The 25,912-nt window shown below is 28.4% G+C and overlaps 2 protein-coding genes across 2 annotated transcripts in view; one reads left to right on the top strand and one right to left on the bottom strand.

Moving 5' to 3' along the window:
• Window positions 1–4,713: 4,713 nt before the first annotated feature.
• Asciz (ASCIZ zinc finger protein) lies at window positions 4,714–16,157 on the bottom strand. The gene is made up of 5 exons (XM_075369157.1): window positions 16,030–16,157; window positions 11,942–12,258; window positions 9,908–10,147; window positions 7,895–7,917; window positions 4,714–6,159 (listed from the first exon to the last, which is right to left on the bottom strand). Exons 2-5 carry the CDS (start codon window positions 12,248–12,250, stop codon window positions 4,998–5,000), a joined length of 1,734 nt encoding a protein of 577 aa, XP_075225272.1. The 5' UTR covers window positions 12,251–12,258; window positions 16,030–16,157; the 3' UTR covers window positions 4,714–4,997.
• Window positions 16,158–16,530: 373 nt separating this feature from the next.
• SPoCk (secretory pathway calcium atpase) overlaps window positions 16,531–25,912 on the top strand; it is a 180,424-nt gene continuing 171,042 nt past the window's right edge. Inside the window, exon 1 of the mRNA XM_075369352.1 lies at window positions 16,531–16,786. Coding sequence (XP_075225467.1) covers window positions 16,682–16,786 — 105 coding nt within the window. The 5' untranslated portion in view covers window positions 16,531–16,681. The remainder of the gene's footprint in view (window positions 16,787–25,912) is intronic.

A 25,912-nucleotide genomic window follows, 5' to 3' on the forward strand; every position in this document is an offset into this window, starting at 1 on the left:
TCTTGATTTCTATTTTGACTTAATAGTAAGAGTAAAATGAAATACTCAACCTGATTATTTTTAGGGTATTAATTGATTAAACTATCAATAATAAATTATTATAATGCTGCTAAATATTATACAGATATATTACAAGTAAAAGTTATAATGATAATTGAAATTAAATATTACTTTTAGACATAAATTTTTAATACTTAAATAGACAGCACAATGCTCATACAATTAGAAAAAAATAACATCAATATAAGACATTATGGAACAATTTAACATTAAAATGCATTAATAATATAAAAAAGTACACAATTTAGATTGATATGTGATAACAGTTGGTCAAAAACGTCACTTTTTAATCTAATTAATATCAATTACAGTAGAACATCTAAAAGTTTATATATATAGACATAAGTAGGTATTAGTAATACATACAATCTAATTGTGCATGTTTAAAATATTAATGTGCTGACAAGTTGTAAATAATTGTACAATACATTTTTTAATACCTTAGATGCTTTGAAATTGCCTATTTATCTCAAAAAAGATCTGAAAAATTAGCTTGGATTTATTAAAATTATTTGTTATCTATAGTTCTCTTATGTAAAATATTCAGACATGAAATATTTAACAAAATATATTATTAAATAACAAAATAAATACTATATTTATAAATCTTGCTATTAGATGCCTAAAATTACTGTTAAGTCTATCAAAATAGAGCTGCAGATATATCAGCCTCTCTTTAAAAATTAATCTATTCATAGCTGTGTAAATATATATTTTTAAAGATAACATAAAAATAATACATACAAATCTTAGAGATTCATTAACAGACAGACACACACAATTATAATGCAAGATAAAAAACAGGGAACAATTGAAAAAATTGTCATTATTTTACAGCATGGAATATGCTATATAATAAGCAAAAATGGAAACATGTTTTTATTATATGTAATGCCATAAAATAATTATAAAACTCACAAATTTTGATAAAAAATGGCAAGCTTTTTTGATCGTTAACACTTAATTAACAACATATACAACTATACATATACATGGCTATTTTTAATATGTAAATATTTTTTTAAATCACCACTGGCTAGCATAAATGGGGTTTAATAAGCTACGATAATGACAGTCATAGAAGGAAAAGCCTAATTTTGGAGAGTTACATCTTACAAACTACTTGATCGAAAAAATTTTTATTTTATATGGCATTAAAGCTGGTTTTTGTTTTACTCTTTATCAGGTGTAATTTACTTGAATAAAAAATGTCAAAATTGTTGCAAATTATTTATAAGAAATATCTTATTTTCATTCTTTTTATCATACTGCAATTTCAAAGTTCAATAACTTAGTTAAAAAGTTATAAAAAAAATTAGCGTGAAGTATTTTTAAGAACAGTTTTTATCAGTTGTTTAATATTTGAAAATATTTTTTGATGGTTAGTTTTATTATTGGTGTGTATTTTAACCAGTTCACTGGTATGTTTGACTTCAGTTGAAGTAGATTCTTCTTTCACCACTTACTTTACGAGCCCACAGCTGCTAATTTTTTCCTCCTTTTGTTGCTTTATTCAATTTTAGTTTTCAGTTAACAAAAATAACACTACTAAGTCTTTGGACATGTGCTGCCAAATTGTGACAGTTTATAAATGTGGCTTGTCCAAATGCTTAGCTATTTGTAATTGAATTGCTTTTATTTGTTTACTTTCTTACTGTGCATTTAGTAAATTTTTTGTATTTATTTTCCTTATTTTAAACGAGTTTTTAACAACTTTTTAAAATAATTTTAAATGTCAAATATAATCATCTATTCAAATTTGTAAAAAGATTATTAATTTGTTAAAAGATTATCAAGATTTGTAAAAAGAATATTAAGAAATAATTAAGAATAATTTATTAAAATTTGTCAAAGTAGCTGCACATCTGACAATCAATGTTTCATAATTTTGAAAAAATTCCTCATTTTACTTTTAACAAAAACTATTCTATATTTGATAAAAATAAACACGGGGCTGCATTTAAAATATCTAAAAAAAAAATTAAAAACATAGTTTACTAAAATTCTTCTGTCAGCCAATAATGTAATAAGTATAAGACATGAAAATAAATGAACAGCGACTCTTTGTATGCTAGAAGACTTTTTTGCACTGAACTATGCGTTATAACATGTTAATTACAAATTAGTTTACAACATGGAAAAATGAATGAAGCAGAAAAGAGTGGAAACTGTAAAGAAAATAAATCTTATTAAAATGGATTAGAATCTTGGCCATCTAATAGAAAATAGTACAGCTCCTTCAGCATTACAGAGTGAAATAAACAACTGTACAAATGGAATATACAATGTCTGCATGTATTCTTCACTTAAAGGCAACTAAGAAATTTCTACCTATTTTAAGAAAAATATTTCTTTTCTTCATACTATTAGTAAAAACTCTGAAAGAAGTATATACTGTAATAATCTATTGAAACAAACAATACAAAGAAAAAAATATTTCCTACCTTTCCTCAGAGCTGAAACAGCATTTTTTCTGTAATAAAGAACATGAACATTTTTTTAAAAATCTTAAAAGACCAAAAAATCATGTTTTGAAATACATTTTTAAGACTAATTTATTACATAACATTATAATTAGATTAAAGATGTTGAAATTTTACTAATATTTAAACACGTGAAAAACAGGACACTTGTGTAATTTACTTAATTCCTACAAGTTGTCTTGAAATAAATTACAACCCACAACATACAGAAAACAATACACTTTAACATAGTAAAAAATTCAAATTTTCTACCAAGTGGTTTGTAAGATACAACTTTTCAAGAAGAAGCTCTTTCATAAGGCTACAATTTTAATCATAAATAAAAGTAATGATATTTAGGCACCAAATTGTTTGTTGTTTCCTGATAATAGAACTAACTTCATTTAACTAGAAATTTAAAAAATGAGAAAAACAACTGACACATAAATGAAAAAAAGGTTTAGTAAAATAATACTCACATAATCTCAAACAAAATCTCCAGCATAGAACAAAATACCAACATAATCTCATTACATTATTATGAGTATATAGTCAAATATAAAATCACAATTTACCTCTATCTCTTATTGCAAGAGCTTCATTTTATATAATAAAAACAGTGTAACTACAGTTTCATTGTTTTATGATAATTACTGAGTGAAAAGTAAAACTAATAATACCAGATTAAGAATCTTCTACTTAGAGTGTGTAGCTGTAATTAGCTTGGAAAGGATTAACCCTAATAAAGTTTCATGGAAAATTGAAAGATCTGAATAAATATTTAAACTTACAACAATTACTTAAAAATAAAACAGGAGATCAGTGAATAATTATGGAATGATAAATACACCTGCAAAATAATTTAAAAAAGATAACCTGAAAGAGAATTAAATAAATAACAGTAATAACAACTGATTACACAAAATATCTGCAAATTTTTTAACTTTTACCCTAAAATTTAAAAGTAGTTGTAATTATTTAACAGTATAATTTTACACTAAGAAGAAAATTTTGCTATGACCATACAGATAAGTCTCATGTAATGTGTTAAAACTTTGCCAACAGCGGCCACCTCATTACATTAAGAATTGTTGTTTTTGTAATACTAGCACAATACATTATTTAAACTATTCAATAACATACTCTCCTGTTTATCTTATGCCAAACAGACCAACAATTCCAATTTCTATGGAGTTTTTACCAGTTTTTGCAAAATATAAACTTTACCAGATAATAACCCTTCAATTTAAAAGTGAATTTTATATCATGACCATAGTTAACACTTTTACTGAAATTAATTTAAGAGCATTATCTCAAATTAATTACCTAATTCATTCTGAATTAAATGTGTAAAAATATTGATGGCTACAGTATACAGTTTACTATTTTTGGTGAATCTTTCAGAAAATGTGATTCTCTTATCTATCAATTTTTATAAGCAGTATCAATTAAAAAACAAAAACAAACAAATAACAAAAATCTACTCAACAGAATAATATTGAGTACATAACCTCCAAAATCAGAACAAAGTAGTATAAAACAGAGAAATTGTTCATTAGTTGCACTGACAAAACTTATATTTTTAACATTCACTTAAACTTTACAACTATTTATAACTATATGGAAGAATTGTCCACAAGATTAAAGTGCATCTAACCAACATTCTCATTTCATGTATCACAGAGCGAATTGTATATCGTATAACTGTGACTTTCAATAAGAATGTATTTAAATATTAGTTATTATTTCTGGTAAATATGTTGGTATGTAAAAATCCCATCAATATGAGAAATAGACTATCGATAACATCAGTTGCACAGTATATGAATATTGGCAGACATGGGTAGGATTAATGTTAAAGTCAGTACAACAGAAAAATAAGTGATAAATTTTAATATTACGCACGGCCAAGTCTTGGAAATGGATAATCAATTTTCATAAAATGCATATAAAAATTTAACCTATTCAGTTACATGTTTTTTGACTGCCTTTAACAAAATTGTCAGAATCTTTATTTTACAGATTTTAAATTAATCTAAAAAAAAAAAAACATAAACAGGTTATTTCAGAACCATAAACATTATAGTGTTCACAAAGATTTACAAGGATTTTCAGTATCTCAAATTATTTGTCTAATACTATTTATTCTCTTTATGAAAACTTTGCAACAACTTTCTATACAACTCGTGGAAATGCAGGGCTTCATTAGAGATTTAGAATTTACATTTTAAATATGATAGTCCATTTCAAAGATATTTATCCTAAAACTCAATTGCATATAACACTAACTGAATAGTCAGTAGATAAAATTGTACTGTATGTATCAAGGCATTCTACTCCTTAGAAAGTGAGTCCATATGAATGGCTTATAAAATTTCTACTATTTAATAATTATAAAATTTCTTAATAGATAAATCATCATACCAATAACTTAGCTGCACGTGTTTACAAAACAAAGTATCACAGAATTGATATTTAATTAATATTAAAATCTTCAATATCAGGCAATTGTGTTTGTGTTTCTGAATTAACAAAACCTGATATAAATGAATCATCATTGAGCGACCAAGCTGTTTGTGTTTCATTATTTGTGAAATCTAATACAATATCATCGGGTAATACAATATCATCACATGTTTGGGTCCATCTAGTATACTGATCCAATATATCATCCTCATTATTATTTTGAGCATTATCACAACATGTCGTTAAGTAATCATCAATTAAACTAATTATTTCATTATCAGTTTGAGTTTCAATATGACAAGAAGTATTAATTGATTCTTTAATAGTTTCTTTAGTAAATTCTTGTTGGTCATAAAACAATAACTGATTATGGTTGACAGTAGTATTTCTTTCTGTATCTAAACTCGAAGTAGATATTGTTTCTGAATCTTTAATAATACTGCTTAACTCTACTAAGTAATCTACAACTTCCTTATCATTATTATTATTAATATTTTTATTATTATTTTCACTTTCAGTCTTTAGCCACAACTGAGGAAGGCTAATATCTTTCTGGGCAATTGAACTATCTGATGAATTATACTCATCTTCATTTTTAATGTCTGTAATACTGATAGATGATTTACATGAATACTGGTATTCAGGAATTATATTATTATTATTATTACTAATATTATTGTTATCATTAGTAAAACTAACATTATTTAAAGTTTGTGTCTCCATACTTTTCTTACGTTTACGTCCATTAATGTTACCAGAAATGGAATTCCTTGAAGCCTTTCTTTTATCATCAGCAACATAATTAACTACAGTTTGAGTTTCAGTGGTTGTAACAGGCCGTTTTTCACCTGTTTGTGTCTGTTTTGATGTTTGTTTTTTGATTAATTTTTCTGAAATGTTTTTAACAGGACTAAGCGTCTTACGACGTTTTGGTATCATGTCTGTTTGTGTTGATATTGAACTACAGTCTAGTTTATTTTGATTTATATTTTTTTCTAATTCAACTGTACCATGTAAAACTAAAATTCTAGCACCTTTTGGTAATATAAGTAAATTACATGATGAGTTAATATTCTCATTTTGATAAGTTTTTAATAGATCTACATTCTCTTCATTATTAATAATATTATTATTTTTCATTTCTAAAGTCGATGACACAGACTTCCTTAATCTGAAAAAAAACAATATTAAACAATTAAAATATAATTAAAAAACAAACCTTTTTAAATTATCAAAACTAAAATGCCTTAATAAATTTAGATCAGCGAATAATCTATTTTCACCAAAAGCTTAATTCCAAAAAAAATAATGTTACATTTAATTCTAAATTACAACTGAATTTTTATATTCAACTGATTACCTTAATAACTGTAAATGACAGCAGCAGCCTCTTAATTAAATTAATATTTTTTACTGAATTGATTTATTTATAATAGTACTAAAAAAATCATAATTAAAAAAAAATGAACTAAATTTTTATATTAATACATATTTAATACATTAAAATGGTTTTCAGTTCTTCAATGATTGGAGGTGATTCTCTTACTCTGGTGTCAGTTGATTTTTATTGGCAGTTTCTCTTTAATTAGGATGAAATGTATCTAGAACATGGTTGAAAAGTATGTTGGATCTGAATCTTGTACTTACACTAAGAATATCATTGTTGTATATACATTTTATAATATTCAAGAGTGTTAAAAAGGTATGGTCCTTCGTTTGCATATGTGTAGAATGTCATTAACAAATTGCTGTCAATATTGGCAGATTTGTATTCACGATGGTTTACAAATGTTGACTCTTTAATGCTACGGAGGGCTTTCAAGATTCTCTGTACCTTAGTTTCCATCCATCCACACAATTATACAAAAAACACCAAAACTTTGAAAATCAAAGCTATAAATAAATAATACTAGAAAAATCAGGCAAAACTAACAATAGTCATTATCAACATATTAAATAAAAATTTTCAGGATTACATTTACAAAATCATACAGATTCTACCAAAAATTTCCAAAAAATACAATTAAACATATCGATAACAAACCAAAACAAACAAAAATGTTTCCTGAATCAAATCTCCCCTGAAACAATTAAATTTAAAAAAATACATCCAATATTCCTGTATGTCCTATCATAAATTAATAAAATACTTGTGCCCACAAATTTTCACAATACAATTATAAGTCATAATAAAATAAAAATACAATTCAATAGATACATGCAAATAGAGCATAGACATAAACAAACTGTAAAACACTGACATTCCACAACTCAACATTAGCTTCACAAGAAACATTCATACTGCAATTCCATTTTTAATAACAGTAGAAATACTTTCCATTCTTAAAAACATATTAAAACACAACAGGGCACCATAAGAATCCATTTTAAAACCCCTAAAAATCATTACAAGTTATAATTATTTTACACTCTAAAACTAATCTTGTATACAACTTGATGACCTTCCTGTGGGTCCCCTATTTCCAACATATTAAACTAACTGAATTTTTTTTTTACAAAACAAAATAAACAAACATATTCACCAAAAAGAGACTAGTGCATAAAATAAATACAAACCACAAATATATTGATGTCACTATTTTATTGTACCAAGGCAATACAAGAAAAAGTTAACAATTACCACCTACATACACAAAATAAAAAATCAGTATAAAAGTAACTGCCTTTACTAGGACTTGAACACTGCAACTCTCAACTTCCAAATCAGCTGATCTGTGAAGACCCGTTCACCACTAGACCAACATGGTAAGTTTTGATTACATAACTAAACAACATTCTGGATTTGACAAATGTTGAGGACACAGCTTCAAACAGTTACAATGAACATTTGAAAACTCTCCATAAGTCAACATTTGCCAACCATCTCATAAATAAAAATCACAAACCTGTCAGCAACAATGTTGATATACTTAATTCAAAAATAGATCACATTTTAATACTCTTGAAAATGTAAAACATGTTAATCCCCAAAAATACTAAATGAAAAGACTCAATTAAATCCAACAACACACTTTTCAACCACATTCTAGATATATATCTGTCCAATTAAAAAAAAAGTCAGCAATACCAGCTGATGACAGAGTTACAAAAACAACTGAAAACGCTATGAAATAAATTAATAAAAATATTTTTAAAATCTGATTCGGTTTGTTTAACTACAATTTATATTTTAAATAATCTCACTGCCAACTGTTATCACTGACAATAATGGAATAAATATTTTATGCTGATCATTACACTGAATGGATCACATTGGGTTATGTGTATATCATTCACACAGTAAGAATAATACTAACATTTAAATTTACTGAGCATTAATGTAAAATATTTACAGTTTTCAATTTCAGTTTATTTATCTTTATTAAAATTTTTAAAATTATTTTTTGATTACTTTTCACATTTCCAAATTTATGTTTTGGTTCTTTACGTAACTTGTATAAATGGAAAATGTGTAGTCACATTTAATAGCTCTTTTATGCTAATAATAAATTTCCATTTATTGTAACAATACAAAATTCAGCACAATCCTTGTTACTGCATTTAATTTCACACGCTTTTATTTTCAAATTTGTTATAAAAATATACATATTCAATTAATCAATGTTACTTTTTTACATGTTACTTTAAATTACTTTTTAAAAATCATTAACATATTTTATTATAAATAGTATGAACTTTCATCACATTTCAAAGAGGATAAATTTATAATAGACAGATTTACTTTATAAATTGATTTGTTTTTCAGGTAGTATTGATTAGACAATTATGTTTTATTTTATAATTATATACTGATACCATTACTTTCATTTTATATTAATACTTTTTGGCGATTATTTATATCCTTTATAATTAAAAGTATGTTACATATGTTTTAATTTCATTATGTGTTTAAAACATAAATAGTATAGTTACTTTACTTGTTTGTCAGATCTATTGTAAAATGTTTACAGGAATTTACATAAAAACTAATTTTCAGATAGTAAACAAGTCAGATGATAGATGGAATCAGATGGAAATAAACTGTAAATTAATCTAATTGAAACAAAAGTAAAATAAAAAATTCTAAATCAATTATTAATATACAGAATAAACTGATGATTTATTCCACATATATTTAACACAAACTTTTTATAAGTAAATTTCATAAACTTAGGTCTTTCTTTTTTCATAAAACGAAGAAATAAATTATTTTTATCTAATTAAAAGACTAGAAAATTAGTTAACATAAATTGCCAGCATGAACAAGAAAAAATTTTATGAATATGCTAAAATCACACATGAATGAGTGTTCAACACAGTATAAATCCAGTTATTTTTCATCTCCCTTGTGCACCACGCGCTAATGCATGGTCGTATTTTCTAAACATAAATGCTGATGACTAGCATACTTAAGCGAGTTAAAAACAAAATGATAATTCAGCAAGGAGGATTAATACATTTTAAGTATTGCAGAAGGAAACTGAAAACTTAAACGACAAAATACAGTAAAGCACTAAAAAATTTGTATAAAGGAAGAGAAAAATAGGTATAGTAAATTAAAAATAAAGGAAATGAAGCAGAAAAATGCAAGCGGGATAAATGAAATTCTTGTTGCATGCAACAGATGAAAGCTGATGAAAAGCCAGCAGTGAATGTGTTAATCTGAACTGATTAAGAGAGGTTTACTAGATGATCTTGATTAATGGATCAAATCTTCATTAATTTCTTTACAAAACCATGTTTTTAATAAAAATATTGACAAATTTTCACAGACAACTGAAATTCCCATGGGTAACCCAACATTCTGGGAGGAATTCCCATTCCATATGCTGTTATTGAATAATGACCATAACAAATAATTTACTAAAAAAAAAAAAAAAATAATAATAATTGATATTGTTTATAAAAATTAATAAGACATGAATAACAGAATTATTATACCGATTATTTTGTCCTTTTGAATGTTCTTTATTATACAAATGTTGTTCTCGTCTTGCATGTGTTTGAAGTGAGGCCAATGATGAGTACACAACACCACATGAACATGGGTATTTATTACCACATATTTCATAATGTCGAGACCTATGTATATCAGTAGGAAAACCTTTATTGCATTTATCACAGATAAATTTTTTATCCAGATGAACTTTAATATAATGCTGAAAAAATAAAAGTGAATAAAAATTAACTGTTCATCAATAACAATAAAATAAAAACACATTCATACACACATATAAATGCATGCATACATTATTTAAACCAAGCTTTCTTTATGTCATCATTTTAATAACAAAAATTACCCCTTATCTTTTTCAAGGTCAGATAGTAAAAACTTTTCAACAGAAACAAATGTCTCAAGCATTTGCAATATATAAATACAGTAATTACTAAATAACACCATATTTATGAGTTCCTGGTTAACCAGTTTAATAAGCATTACATCATTTTACTTAATTTCAACTAGTAATTTATTCTGCATCTTTTTCAGGATTAAGCAAGGCGAATATTTGTATCTATAATCAATAATAATAAAATTTAACAACTGCAATATGTGTATAAAAAAGTTCTAACTTTTCTCTTTACCCTGAAGATACACCATCTTCAGTAGTTTTAATCTAAAATATCTAAAAATATACAAGTGACATTTTCATTTAGCTAACCACAGGAGCTGGCTGTATGATGAACATTACTCTCAGATAAAGCAACTCTGATTGGTGTCTTCTGTACCTCAACTAATTTGTATATTTACAACCATAAAAAAGACTGAGTATAGTATAAATAAACAAATAAAATCATTAGCATAGATAAATAAAAAAAAAAATACTAAAGCACTTTCACAACTCATTTTAAATACATCCACATAAAATCTATAACCTGTATTTATCAATTCATTATCGTATTTACAACTACAAATTAATCAACTAAAGAAGTCAGAAAACACAATTAAACTTTACCAATAACAATGAAGACAAAAAATCTGTAAGAGTTAGGAAGTAGAAACAAATTTTACTAATGCAAATAAAAAGGTTATTATAGGCTTATTGGGCAAGATGGTAAAACAGTATCCCTATAAAACTGAATGTTTCTACAACACCTGAAATAATTCAAGTAGCAACAAAGTGATCAAAAATAAAGTGGAGCATGTAAGACTATAATGATAACAAATGAAGTTATGTTAAATAAGCTGATCTCCATAGATGAAGTGCAACCTGTTACTTCCTTTAGAAACTGACCGTCTAATAATTACAACAGTTGACGCCTAATAAAATTAAAAAATAATAAGAGAAGATGCGTAAAAAGAGTAAGTTGTTGAGATCTTCAAGAATTTTAGCAAAATAAAAACTAAATGAGAAGTAACAGTTTAAACGCTTTTTAAGGATATATAATTGTAAAATAAAACTTTGAGTGTAAATAGTGAAAGTATTTTAAGTATTGCAGAAGGAAGTTGAAAATTAGAATGACAAAATACAATAGAGTATTAAAGAATTTGTACAAAATAAGAAGTACAGTAAATTAAACATAAATGAATCTAAAGTAATTTAAAGAAAAATGCAAGTAGGATAGATGAAAATTTGGTTACATGCAGAAACTACAGCACTAAGGGTGAAAAAACATGATGATTAGGTAAATAACTAGGAAATAATTTAGAACTAATCTAAGTTAAAATTAGTTAAGAGATAAATTAATCAAAGTAGGAACTTATCCAGAAGACAAATTATATAGTAAAAATAACGATAATAAAGTTTTAAATAATTTCTGATGAAAATGTACAGCAAGATAAAATGGAGGAAATATGAAAAGCATTAACTGTTTGAAAAAGTAACTATTAATAGCCGGAAAAAATTAAATTAAAGATTTTAAAAAGTTGTAATCATAGAACAGAGTACAATTACTTGTCTAACAAATTAATTAATATTACTTGATTAAGCTATTATTATATATAAAGCACATACTTGTTTTAAATATCTAAATTGTGTAAAATATCTGTTGCTAAATTTCTTTGAATTATTTGTATCATCATCAAAAGCAGGATTAAAGCTATATTTACAGCCAACTTCTGGACAATAGTACTGAGCAACTCTGCATCCATATGATGATGACTTTAAACTTCTCTCTTTTCCATGAGTTTTTAATAAATGTAAATGTAAGTTTGGTGTATTTTGAAAAACTTCAGTACATTCTTGTTCAGGACATTCAAGGTTATTCAAAATTTTGTTCAATTCTGATGGTTTTGGAAATATTCTTACTGCTTCTTCTGTCATGGTTTATTCTGAATAGAAAAGAAAGAGACCATAATTAATTAAGAAATTAAAAAAAAAAAATAGGTTCACACATAATAATAACCAAGGTTGTGCCACCACATAACTTTTAATAACAATGTTCATCTGATATGTGAAGAATCTACTAATTCAGCAAAATGATGGTGATGATGCAACAATCACCATATTGGCTAAACCACTATAAAAAATTCCACAAAAAAACAATGGCATATCTGGGCATGCTAAAAAGCCTGTCGTCATCAAGAACTTGTGAAAGTTTCTATTCGTATGTCAAGAAAACACATGGTGGCAATGACCCCAAAAATTAAAAAGCATGTTGATTCTTTGTTTCTGCAACTACCTGCATATTTTTATCAAAAACTGCAGTTTAAATTTTCATTGATTTCAACTAAACAAAAAATACATCGGTAAGTAAATAGGCTGCTTCTTAAATATTTAAGAAATAATATTTAATAATATTTAAAAAATATTACACTATATCTATATTTGAGGTAACATATAAATTATGAGGCATGTTTTAGCCAATAAATATCAAAATCTTATGTTGAGTTTTTTGTACAGCCACCCTCCAGATATGAAACAGTCCCCACATAAGTCAACAGGCAGAGTTCTTCTCACTAATCAGGATAAAAATTAAGGACTCAAAAATCAATCAGGTCCCCTAACCTAACTGTAGCCTGAAACTATTCTAATGTCCCCTTTATATCACAGTATTTAGTAAAGATCATTCGGAGTTTGATAATTTGACATTTATTCCATAATTATAGTGTTTTAGTTTTGCATTATGTCAAAAGCACTTTTGTACATGTGTTGTTTTATTTTTGTAGTATTCAGATTATTTATTCAGTTCTCCAACAGCTATATGGGACTTCAGATCAAATCCAGTCTACATGGATCAAAAAGATGTCTAGTTAAATTATATGTAATATTAATTAGGAAGGTAGGGCTTAAGAGTTAGAGAAAGGGATAAGTAATTTTAGAAAGGAATAATCTATACACAGAAGAACCATTAAATGAGATAAAAACTCTACCAAATAGTAATTCTAGGCCTCGTTCAGATAGTTCAACATACATACAGTTCATCAGGATATAACGGTGTTTTTACAAGAGAGAAACAACAAATTGCTGATCAACAAGTTTGGACTGATCAGTTCAATCACATTCTGTAACATATTGTTTAATTTGTGGACATTAATGACTACCACAGAAACTGATCAGGCTTCCTTAAATAAACCTTTTGACCATCTCTAGAACTGTAAGGTATATAGAAATATTTAGTGAATTATAAACTGTTCGGCTAGATCTCTAGTTTGTCTAGACGTAAAAGTAACATATAAATATAAAAAAATGAAAACAAACTTTTAATAAACAGGACAAATCCATTAATGGTAGTGATATGTATATTAAATTAACTAACACTGGGAATGGAATATAATGCAAAGGTGTTAAGGGGATATTTTATATTTTTATTCATTACAGAACCTGGACGTCAGTCCCTTGCTGCTGGGACTTTCTAATATCTGGCAGGTATTTAATTTTTAGTGGCAGTTATATATTTGTTTTTATTCTCTGATGGGCATTTTTATTCTCTGAGTTGGGGATTGAGTTCCAGTCTTTTGTAGATCGGGTTTGAAATGCTTTTACTTGTGTTATTCCTTGGGATATTTTCATCCTTCTCCTAACATGATCTGATCTTCAGTCCATCCACTGAAGGGCTTTCAGTCTAGTGTTAGGTATGCACCTATATCCTCCTAATGTCCTAATTTTTGGAGGGTGCAACAAACTCCCTTCACAGAGGGAGTCGCATGTGATATCTTTAGGCAGTTACCTGGCCAATAATTTTAAGATGAAGGAAGGATAGTGAATCTAGTTCTGGAAATTCTTCTCCTTCGTCTTCTTCTTACATCAGCTGATTCAGACCTTATACATTCTTTTTCTGTTTAGCCTCCAAAACCACCATAAGGTATTACTTCAGGGGATGAATGAGGATATGTATGAATGCAAATGAAGTGTAGTCTTGTACAGTCTCAGGTCAACAATTCCTGAGATCTGAGATGTATGGTTAATTGAAACCCAACCACTAAAGAACACCGGTATCCATGCTCTAGAATTCAAATCTGTATAAAAGTAACTAGGATTTGAACCCTTAGAACTCTTGACTTCAAAATCAGCTGATTTGTGTGCTGTTTCAGACCTGGGCTGAGTTTGCTACTGTGGGATGTTCTTGCTTTTCTTATTTTTGCGTGACTGTAAGTGTTTATTTATAATACTGACAACAAGAACTATTCTCATTAAGACTTAAATGCTTTAATTTGTTGGATGGAAAAGTACTAATTTACCATTCACAGACTTAAAATCAAGATTTATGAAAGATATTTCATTTTAATTATGTACAACATACATTTAACTATATTTAAGATTTATGGCATATCTTTACTTTAAATATAATTAATATTAACTTCATTGAACTACTGGATTATTACAACATCAAGCATGAAATCTGCTACACATCTATAGATATCATACATATTTTTCCTTGTGACATGAATTTGATTGATTAATATTAAGTTAATTATGATTTGATCAGAACAGTATAATACCACTGACTACTACAAGAACAAACTTCAGTGTTAAACTATGCAAAAAAATGGTTTTTTTCTTCTGATTAAATAACAATCTAACTAAAATTGCTATGATTCAATTTATATTTTTGTTATTTACATTATCATTCATAGTTATTATCAGTTCAATCACTTCTAACAATGAATTTTTAATTCATTCTTTTTTATGAGGGGTCCATTCAATAAAAACAAATAATTAATAAGTAATCAAGTGAACGTCTTAAATAAACACTTACTTACGGAAGCAAAATTGCAACTTAAAATGTTATAAATTTTCATAATTCTATATATAATGAGTAAATCCATAAATAAGTTATATGACGGGATAGTGCAGAGGCTATTTTTTGCTTTTTAAGTAAAGCATCTATATTTAATTCTGTTTCAAAACTTTGTCAAGGCTGAAAATGCAGCAACTTTAATCAAATCCGTGAACTCTTGCCTCATAGTGTACATTTACAGCAGCTAAATTAGTTGGAAAATGAAAGTGCAGAAAAGAATATACTGGTAACAGGCAGTTAAAATCAAAGTTATTTACAATCAAGAAATATTTGTTTTCATAAAAGTAGAATTGTTATATATTTGAAAAATCAATTTTTAATCCTTTGAAAACAGATCACAATGATAACTCATAAAGTATTAATTACAAAAGAATTCAACAGCAGTAGTGTATTTATTGTACATTTAAAAGACAGAAGCTGGTAGCCTAAACTTAAATGAAAAGTTTACATATTCATTGGCTGTTAAAATACAGATTCAACTTTAAAATGATTAAGAATTGAAGTATCCTATAAAAAGTTTGGTCAATTATTTTTCGTAAACTATAAAATAATAATTTTCAAGGAAAAATAAAACGAAACATTATACCATTTATCGAATTCGCGATTTGAAAATGCGAATCTCTGGAGTTAAAACTTACAAAATTAATTACCCTCCAACGATGAATATCGTTAACAAACACGTTTAATAAGTGTATCTTAATCTCTTGTTTACAAATTGAACAAGGTTCTTTTTTTTAATTCAAAAATATTCAACATTAATCAAAGCGTTTAAAAGTTTATAAACATAACCTTTAAACCCAGAAAAATATTTTACCCTATCTATACCACTCATATAAATTTCCATCAAAGGTAAATATGTTACCTTCAAATTTGATCATTTTCAATACGTTTCAAACAAAATCACAAGCTAAAAATATATGCGCCGTTTTTTTTTTTTTGACAGATCGAAGTCATATTAACACAAACAACTCACGGGCGCGGCTTTTGTAATTGGATACCATCTGACAGCATTGACTTATTGGTTCGTTTTACAATATGAGCAAATGCAATATTCACTCTTCGCAATAATTTATTATCAGAGCAAATTTTTAACGGAAAAATTTCTAGGTTTATATTATTATTTTGCATAACTATTATTGAATTATATTTTGTTATAAAATGATATAATTTTATTACTATTTTTTTTATAGAAATAACAGGAACAAAGATTAATATACATATGCAATATTTAAGTATTAGGTTCTTTCGTACAACCTAATGCGGGGTTTTAATGTTACGTAATTTTAGGGTATCAGTTGTGGAGTTTAATTGATTATTATTTTAAATTGTTCAGTTGGCTATGGTCATGTTAATCGAATGAAAATTGACCGATCGCTGGCGACCGCGAGCTTGCACGGTGCCATGTTCAGTGTTTTTGTAATGTAATGTGTGCTGCAAAGTGTGTGATGTATGACTGTATTGTCGTAGTGTCTGTTTTAAAGTATTTAGAAATGGGTAAATAGACGACTAAAATAATGAAGTATAGCATGAATTCGAAGTACGAAAAACTACCTAAACTTCATGCTGGAAATTTATTGGATGAGGATAGTGAATCGCTTGATAGTCCCACTTCTGCTAAGGTACGTTTATAAAAATTTATTTGATAAATTATATCTTCTTCATTTTACGTTCAAGATTATTTAGCATTTTTGTTTTTGTTTATTTTTATTCTGTGGGTAGTTTTCGCATGGCTCGTTTCACTTGAAAAGAAATGTCTAGATTAAATATTTACTCTGTATTACTCGTACATCTATTTTTAATTTACTGTTACGAATATTATTGATTTCTTTATAGTTTTACTAAAATTAGTTTTTTTATTGTAAGCTTTTTTGGGAATGAAAGCTAAGTATGGACATTAGCTCGTCATTGTAACTTGAGTTACAAACTTATACTGTCTTATCTTCTCAGCTTTGTTTATGAAACACCGGTGTTTTAGTGACGGAATGAAACTCTTTTAGTTGTTAAGTGACAGTTATTTTGGTTCTTCTTTTGAATAGTTTCAGATATTTTAATTATCTGTAAATAAGTTGCAAAATTTGCAAGTAAGATGTATTATGAAGTTATTCTTTCTTTAGGAGTTACATTAATTATTTATTTTTCAAGCAGTATGTTCATTACTTAATAATTATTTAATTTTGGCTAATATTTTTGTCTATAATTGAGTAACTTAGTTTTTTACAAAAACGTTTGTCTGTTTTTTATTATTATGTCTACTATTATTTATGCTGTTAATATGAGATAATATTATGTACCAATAACATGACTCACATTTGTGGTTAATTATCCTTCAAAATCATTTTTTTTTAATTCTTATCGTCTTCAATAGAAGGATAACTTAGTTTTCAGACTAGTAGGTGCTTGAAGATGTTGCTGATTGTGTTGACATGATATTTTGGAGAATAATATATATTATAAGCTAAAAAATGTTATTAATATTTATTACAAAATTCTACAAAAAGCAATTCTTTTGACTGTGATGCATTTGTCAATGCAGACAACAACAGTTAGTGACTAGTTATTTTATTGACTAAATATCTTCTGCTCTCATTACTTGATATATCGACAAATTGTAATGTGTACCATTCCTGCAGAATATACACAAAGAGGAACTCTTAAGACATCAGTAAAAATATTAAACTGACAATAATTTGTAATAAATTTCAAATAAAAGTTATTGATAATTTAACAAATTGTAATCCATCTATTACCAGCTATCAGATTACAGAATTACATCACTTAAACGGTCACGACAAATCACATCTGGTATTGTGATAGTGAAGACTATGTTTACAACTAATGTATGTATTATGCATGAAGAAATGAATATAAACGATAAACATGAAGCTGTGCAAGTACAGGTAACAATCCACAATAGAAGTTTAACATTTTATTTTATTTATAATCCACCAACAATCAAGTGCAATCTCAGCTGGCTGGAAAATATCTGGGACAATCAAACATTGGTGATGGGAGATTTCAGTGTTTACTTGCCTAAATGGGGATATCAAACCACTGATCCAGTAGATAGCATAGTGGAAGATTTCGTAGATAGCGGACCAGTGGTATATATCAAGAATGATGATAACATGCCCACATTTTTGGCCTTCAGTGGGCAGCAAATGCACCTGGATCTTGACCTTAGTCAAACAAAGTTTAGAAGAAAAATCAAGCCTTAAGTTACACCAGGCTCCTGAATATTCTGGGCATAGCATACAGTTACATGAGATTAAAACAGTGAATTTGTATAAAACGTTAAGAGAGGCAAGCTTCCCTAGATGGAATTTTAAAAACAGCAAGGGCAAAACTGAGAAATTACTCAAAGGTAGTACAGACCAATTGTTTAAGGAAATAAAAGACCAAATTATCAAATGTACTGCAGAATTCATAGTGAGAGGTCAGATCAAAAGGTATACTCTTTTCTGGACAGTTGAACTAGAAAAACTTAGGGTGGAAAGAGATGAAGCTCAGAGGATAGCTGAAACAAGCAGCTCTCATAAGGATTGAGAAATTACTCAAAGGTAGTACAGACCAATTGTTTAAGGAAATAAAAGACCAAATTATCAAATGTACTGCAGAATTCATAGTGAGAGGTCAGATCAAAAGGTGTACTCTTTTCTGGACAGTTGAACTAGAAAAACTTAGGGTGGAAAGAGATGAAGCTCAGAGGACAGCTGAAACAAGCAGCTCTCATAAGGATTGCGTAGTCCTGAGACATAAGAATGGCGTCCTTAAAAGCTGCATTGTAACCTCAAAGAGAGAAACTAATAAAATATTCCTTGCAAACATGGACTTTAGAAAAGTTGGAGCTAGAGTGTACAAGTTCATATCCTGGATTAACAATAGCCATGTTGAGGCCAACAAACCCATGATAGAAGGGTCAAAAATACTGACAAGAGAAGCAGGTATTGCCAATAAATTCCGCAAGATATTTACTCAAACTAGCAATTTTAAACCCAAACAAAAGAAACCCCACATACCCTGGAATAAGGAAGCTACTAGTCAGATAAATGAGCCATTCTCTGTGGGGGAGTTAATACTGGCACTAGAGAACACAAAAAGTAGGAAAGTACCTGGCATAGACGGCATATACCCAGAACTTCTCAAGCACATCAAGGAGAGGGCAAAAATGGTTATTTTGAAGTTTATTAACCTAACTTGGGAAAATGTATATATCCCGGATTTTTGGAGAAAAACTCAGGACTTTGGCTTGTCTTTTATTAAAATTGGACAAGCTAAACAACGCTTTTGACAGCTATCGACCAATATCACTGCCGAGTACTTTCTGCAAGTTTGTGGAAAAAATGTTTATGAGAAGATTTCAATCACCTTAAATAATATCAAGAATAGCATATCACAGCGCCAAGCAGGTTTATGAAACATAGAGATAGCATGCCTTTCCCAAGCGATTAAAGAAGGGTTACATAAAAAGCAAAGTACACTAGCTATGTTCATTGTTTTTAAATCGGCATTTGGTAGAGTATGGAGGGATAAACTATTGCACGAACTGTTTTCCCTGGAAATTGATGGTAAATTAATGGGGTGGATCAAATTATTCCTATCCCAACGTCATATTAATGTGAAATATAGAACAAACACCTCAGGATTCAAACAGGTTAAACAGGGACTCCCCCAAGGGTCAATATTCAGTCCAATGCCCTTTAATGTTATGGTTAATGCCGTTATCATTACTATGATGGAAAAATCGCCTGGTACAGAATGCTTACTTTATGTTGACAACTTGATGATCTGGGGGACCAGCAGTAAGATTGCAGCTCTTGAAAAGTGGGTTAATGATTTGTTAAAGGTGCTAAAGAGCTGGTTGAAAGAAAAGGAAATAATCATCAACCCACAGAAAACAGTCTTTCAGTTATTTATGTTAACTACAAAGCTACATGACCTTGAAGTAAAGTTTAAAGATCAGCCCATAAGTAGGACTAACAACGCGAAATATCTGAGAGCAAGAGCAGTAAATTTTAGAGATTGTGGTGGCAATGCTGGGCGTCAATGCTCGACTTTAAAAAATGACCTCCACTTACTTTACTTAGAGCAGTAGCATTGTTATGTTTTAGGCTAGCCTCTGGACATGATTATTTGTAACACCATCTAAACAGAGGAGGAGGAGTTGCCAAGACTTCACATTGCGTTCTATACAACAAAGAAGAAATGACAACCGATCATATATTTGTTTGTCCAGCAACTTTACTTTTGGTAACTGATAAGAGCCGTGTTAATATGGCGGCCATATATTGGGCTGTGAGGAGTAAAATGGTAGAAATGCCTACTCTGGTGTAGAAAAAGAAAAAGAAATTGTAATCCTTTTTGAAAATATCTATGGTTAATACCATATAGTTAAAACTACTTTTAAAGCATTTGCCAGCAAAAAGCTTGACTTTGAAAAGGAAGGATTGCGCAGTTATACTGAAGTTAACAAAATTTAAGAAAGCTTATTAAAAAAAGAATAGGGCTTTAATTTTTAATAAACTGGTGATAGTTTTTTATTTATGAATTAATTCACCATAGTAGATTACAAAGAAACTTATATATGGGTATATGAAAATGCAAATTTGTAGCGTATGAAAGATCCCATGCCTGACTTTTTTTGAAATCAGGACTTTTGATAAAGGATGAGATGCTAGCACTTTCCCATAAAGATGGATGGAGTAAATAAATTTTTTTAAAAAATATACCTTAAAATATGTAATTTTTTAATTCATCAAGTGTAAATTACTTACTGAATACTCAGATATTTTCATTTGAACTACATACATAAGATCTGAAGACGCTTCTTGCCAATGTTGATGACAATAGATAGTTGATGACAAGACAATGCAGTTTATAAACTGTGGCCTTAAAAATAAGTTTCACTGGAAATTTTGTACCAACATAATTTTTTTTTTGTCACTTTCCAAATCTCTTTTATTCAAGAATTGGAATCCAGTATTTGCATCCAGTTTTAAGTTTATCTGTAATTACGACATTTAAAATCTGAATCTTAACCTAATCATTGTCACTGGATACTTGATAAGGTCATCTAAAAAGAAAATTATAAATTTATTTCTGCCAAATCCTAAAATATTGATACAGCAGAAATCAAAATGAGCACAATTACACTGTAGCACTTCTTAGTTTTGGTCTCCTTTCACTATTGTAATCGGTTTAATACCTTACCTAACAATCTACCTTCAGCACTTGCTAATTTATTTATTGTATTTGTAAAAGTTCCTGTTACGTAGTCTAAGCATCTTCAAATGTTCTGACTACTCATTCATTTTATAAAAATATTATTTTGCTGTGTAAAAGTCTATATTAGGTAAAAATTAATTATCAAATACAGATAAAAGTTATAGATGTCATAATTTATTACTTTCTCCTTTTTTTAACCCGCTTCACTTATATCTATATGCCAATTTAGATGAATACAAAAACTATCAACTTTCTAGATAGTATAGTTTTTTTTAGTTTTGCAGTATGAGCTCTTTTAAGACTTTAATTCTAATAATAACTGCAGCAAAAATGAATGAATTGCTTCCTTAATCTTACATAATCATAATTCTTCAGCATTGATTTTTAGAATTTGAATTTATTCTACTGTCACGCCCACCTGCTTGTAAATCTTGCTCAAGGCAAATATTAATGAATATTTTTTTGAGTGAAAAATGAAGATGTGTCACACAAATAAAATACTATTGAAAATAGGAACAACCCACCGCCAGATTAGTCTAATAGTTAAACTCATCATTGCAAAATCAGCTGATTTTGAAATGGAGAGTTCTAAGGTTTGAGTCCTTGTAAAGGTATTTGCTTTTATATGGATTTGAATGTTAGACTGTGGATACCGGTCTTCTTTGGTGGTTCAGTTTCAGTTAACGATTTAATATCGCAGGAGTGCTCGACCTGAGTCTGTTCCAGACCACATGTTTATCAGTATGAGTACATTTACACTTACATTGCACTACGTCTGTAGCTATGTCAGGCCTGGCAAGCTGACAGCGGTAATTGACACACACCCAGACCCGGCAATAGCTGGAAAACTGGTTAGAGAAAACTGTCAGTTTAATGAGCAATACTTCTAAATGTTTTGTGTAAAATCTATATCTGCTCCAGAATTAATTTATTACCGTGTTTTTACTATACACTCAACTATCTTCATGAAGTATTTTGGTGTTAGTTTCTCTTGCTACTTATAATGTGCAGCTGTTAGGTTACCAATTTTTTTTTGTAGCAACAGATCGGAAGTTAGGAAAGTGAAAGTTATTTAAATAGACTAAATGATCATTGATACTTATTAGTTACATGACTGTAATGGATCTAGTTGAATATTTATTTATCTATTTTAATAAATATTTTATATTTAGTTAAAATATTCTTTGAAATTCATCATTCATAAGAAAATTATTAAAGTAAAATAATTTTGCTATTCACAGCCACTGTTCTTAATGACATCAATTCGTACATTGTTTTTTTTTTTTAATTCCGTGTATTTATTTACTTTGTTGACTTATTAGATCTGTTTTGTCTATTGTGGTAATTATACATAATTTCTTTTCTCTTTAAATATTAATAATACATTTTTTAACATGGGTGCAGTGTCTTCATTAAAAAAATGTTCTATATCTCTAGCAAAAACACAATCTAGGAAGCAGAACTTGGAGCATACTTAATTTAAATGACGCTTTTAGAATTCTTAATAATAAAAAGTTTAGATTTGCCTTCACAGAGAGAAAATGTAATACAAATTAAATAACACAACGCCAGCCTGCTGCTTTAATATCAAAACAAGATTTTTAACCACTGGCAAATAGATTATTATATATTACAAACTAGTGAGCAAATTCTATGTGAAAATCATTTACTGAATTAAAAGAACATTTTGTTACATCTCTTTTATGTGATTCTAGTGTTATAATTTAAACATTTATGTTTTAATAAATGTTGAAATAAAACAAAATATTTTTATGGATATTTTTATTAAAAAAACACATAAACTATACATATATTTTTTTAAATTAAAATTAATTTGTATATTTAAAATTAACAATTAATTCACATTTTAAATATTCTCACACACACACACACACACATACACACATATATATATATATATAAAATCATTCCCTTCGCCCGTGCTATATGGTTACTTGGCATTTCCTGTTAAAGTCGGGGAATGTTTAGCTGGTCATGGCTCGCTTTGCTCACCCTTCCCGTCTAGCCAGGGAGCTCTGTTTCCTAGACCCATTGTGTTCATTAAACTTAATGGTTTTGAGAGTACATTGTAATTTCTTCAGAGCAACAGTTTAGTCAGTACAGGACCCAAAATTTTGAATTATCTGAAGAATACAGGTTTCAAAAGAGAAGGAAACCTGTTCTTTGTAGGGTAAGAATTTATTTTACCTGGTTCTTAGCCTTACCCAATTAACCCTAGTAGGATTTTATTTTATGTTTTTTAATAAAGTAACCGGAGGCAGGTGCAGCCAGTCGCATCGCACATACAGTAACAGTGGCTGTGTTGGTTGTGTTGCCATGACGTACACCTTAAAAAATCAGAATTAAAAAAGCCCATAAATGGTTTTTAGACATTAACAGTACTGAACAGCATTTGCAAGCCCACATCTAGTAAATGTCTCTAGTATAAATCGGAAAGGGGAAAATTTGCAATCGTTGTTAAAAATTTATTATTATTTTTTTCACTACTTTCAAGGTGAATTTCGAAATATCTAGATAATGGTTTTTAGATATTCACATGAACATTTACACATACCAAAAATCAAGCTGATATGTTCGTTTGTATGGTATAATTGCGTTTCCCGTTGCGGCCAGAAGATTTAGCCGGTCATGGCTCGCCCTTCCCGTCTAGGGAGAGGGCTCTGCCCCTTGGACCCTGCTGGGTTCATTAAACTTATGCTTGTGAGAATAATAATGATAAATAAAAATTATTGTTTGTTCAATTTATAAAAAATGTCAGTGTATTGTAATTTCTTCAGAGCGACAATTTGGTCAGTATACAGGACCTTAAACTTTGACTGATGGAAGAATGTGGATTTCAGAACAGGTGGCCTTCATCCTAAAAAATATTAGTTATAACTGGTTTCCCGGTTATAACTAGTAAAAATGTATTTTGCCCGGTCGTTAGCGTTACCCGACAAACACCACTGATGACTGGTGACCGTACTTCGTTTCTCCCATTTTTTAAAATCTTTTAATTACTTTTATTTTATGTTTATAGTCACGTAACCGGAGGCAGGTCGCTTCGCACGTACCGTAACAGTGGCTGTGTTGGTTGAGCCGTATTTTGATTTTTGATTTTTAAAAAATCAAAATTCAAAAAACCCGAAAACCTATTTGCAAGCCCCAGTCTAGTGAAAATCTCTTTTACTATAGTTGGAAATGGTGAAAATCATTTTTCAGATTTTTTTTTATCTTTCTTACCCCTTCCAAGGCTGAATTTCAAAAAATCTAGAAATTGGGTTTTAGTTATTCACATGAAAATTGCATACACCAAAAATCAAGTTAATATCTTCATTTGTTACAGAAAAACTAAAAAAATAGTAAATTTCATTGTACCCCATTTTAAGCTTTAAACTTTGAATTTTAAAAAATTCTTTCTTATTGTGCGCTTACACCATAAGAAGAACATTTCCACAAACTTATATATATATTTACACTCGTATATCTGATAAATAGAAAAGTATTCTTACTTTTTTGAATTGTACCTGGTGGTATAAATATTCTATATAATTGTTTTAATTTTAATATTTTATATTTAAAATTTAGAGCAAAAATATAAAACTAAACATTATTGTAAAAATTAATGTTACATAAGAATAGACTACGAAAACATTACTTTCTTCTGTAAATGGATTTCGGAATTTACATTTAGCTGCATTTGCGTAGCTAAACTGAATTTATATGAAAATGTAACATATGTTTTTAAGTAATTAAGGCTTTTACGATTAAGTTTTCAAATACATCTTAAAAGTTATAGAGTGACTATTAATGTATTAAAAATAAAAAGATGCTCTTGACCATTAGATTATTATCTAATGCATCTTGAGAAAATTAACTGCGTATTTCTATCACATTTTTTTGACCTGGATCTTAGCCCAGACAAAATAAGTGCATTCATCCTTGATTCATTATTTCGATGTTCCTAATAATATCATTAACTACAATTATTTGATCAGTGTAGTTCAAATGTATAATGAATGTAAGTTACTACGCCAGCACAGTGGAACTAATAAATTTCTATACTGATTTATGTATCTAAGAGTGTTACAAGAAACACGTAATTCAGTTTATTTCTGATAAAATTTTCCCAAAGACTTATGAAAAGAAATATTATTTTTACAAAAACACAAGTATGAAGTTCTTTATTTTTTATTTCAAAATAATGTTCCTTGTTTTGATTTAACTTAGCGTAACTGAAAAATTAATTTTAAAGATGGTTTAACATTTTATTAGCTATAATACTAAACAGTCTACAGATGCGGCTGATTCAGGTTGTTCCTTTCTGTTGCAGTTCTTATTTTGAGACTTTTTATTTGAAAACTTGTAAAGTTACGGGTCTTTAGTTTAAAATTACCAGAAATATTTCCTCCAGCCTGCACAGAAATCCATGAATCATATGTTTTCTTTCTTTTTTTACTAATGACCTACGTTTCCCATCTATATAAATCATTACCCTGTATGGGCCCTTCATAACATCCTGA

Source organism: Lycorma delicatula, chromosome 6 (genome assembly GCF_047948215.1).
Source record: "Lycorma delicatula isolate Av1 chromosome 6, ASM4794821v1, whole genome shotgun sequence".
Taxonomy (NCBI): Eukaryota; Metazoa; Arthropoda; class Insecta; order Hemiptera; family Fulgoridae; genus Lycorma; species Lycorma delicatula.

What these genes read in the sequence shown, in the direction of transcription:
- Asciz (XM_075369157.1), bottom strand. Translation starts at nt 12,250, where the DNA reads ATGACAGAAGAAGCAGTAAGAATATTTCCAAAACCATCAGAATTGAAC. An exon ending in AATTTAGATATTTAAAACAA is followed by an intron (nt 10,148 to 11,941) that starts GTATGTGCTTTA and finishes TTATTTTTTCAG; the next exon opens with CATTATATTAAAGTTCATCT. An exon ending in ATAATAATTCTGTTATTCAT is followed by an intron (nt 7,918 to 9,907) that starts GTCTTATTAATT and finishes TTTTGAATTAAG; the next exon opens with TATATCAACATTGTTGCTGA.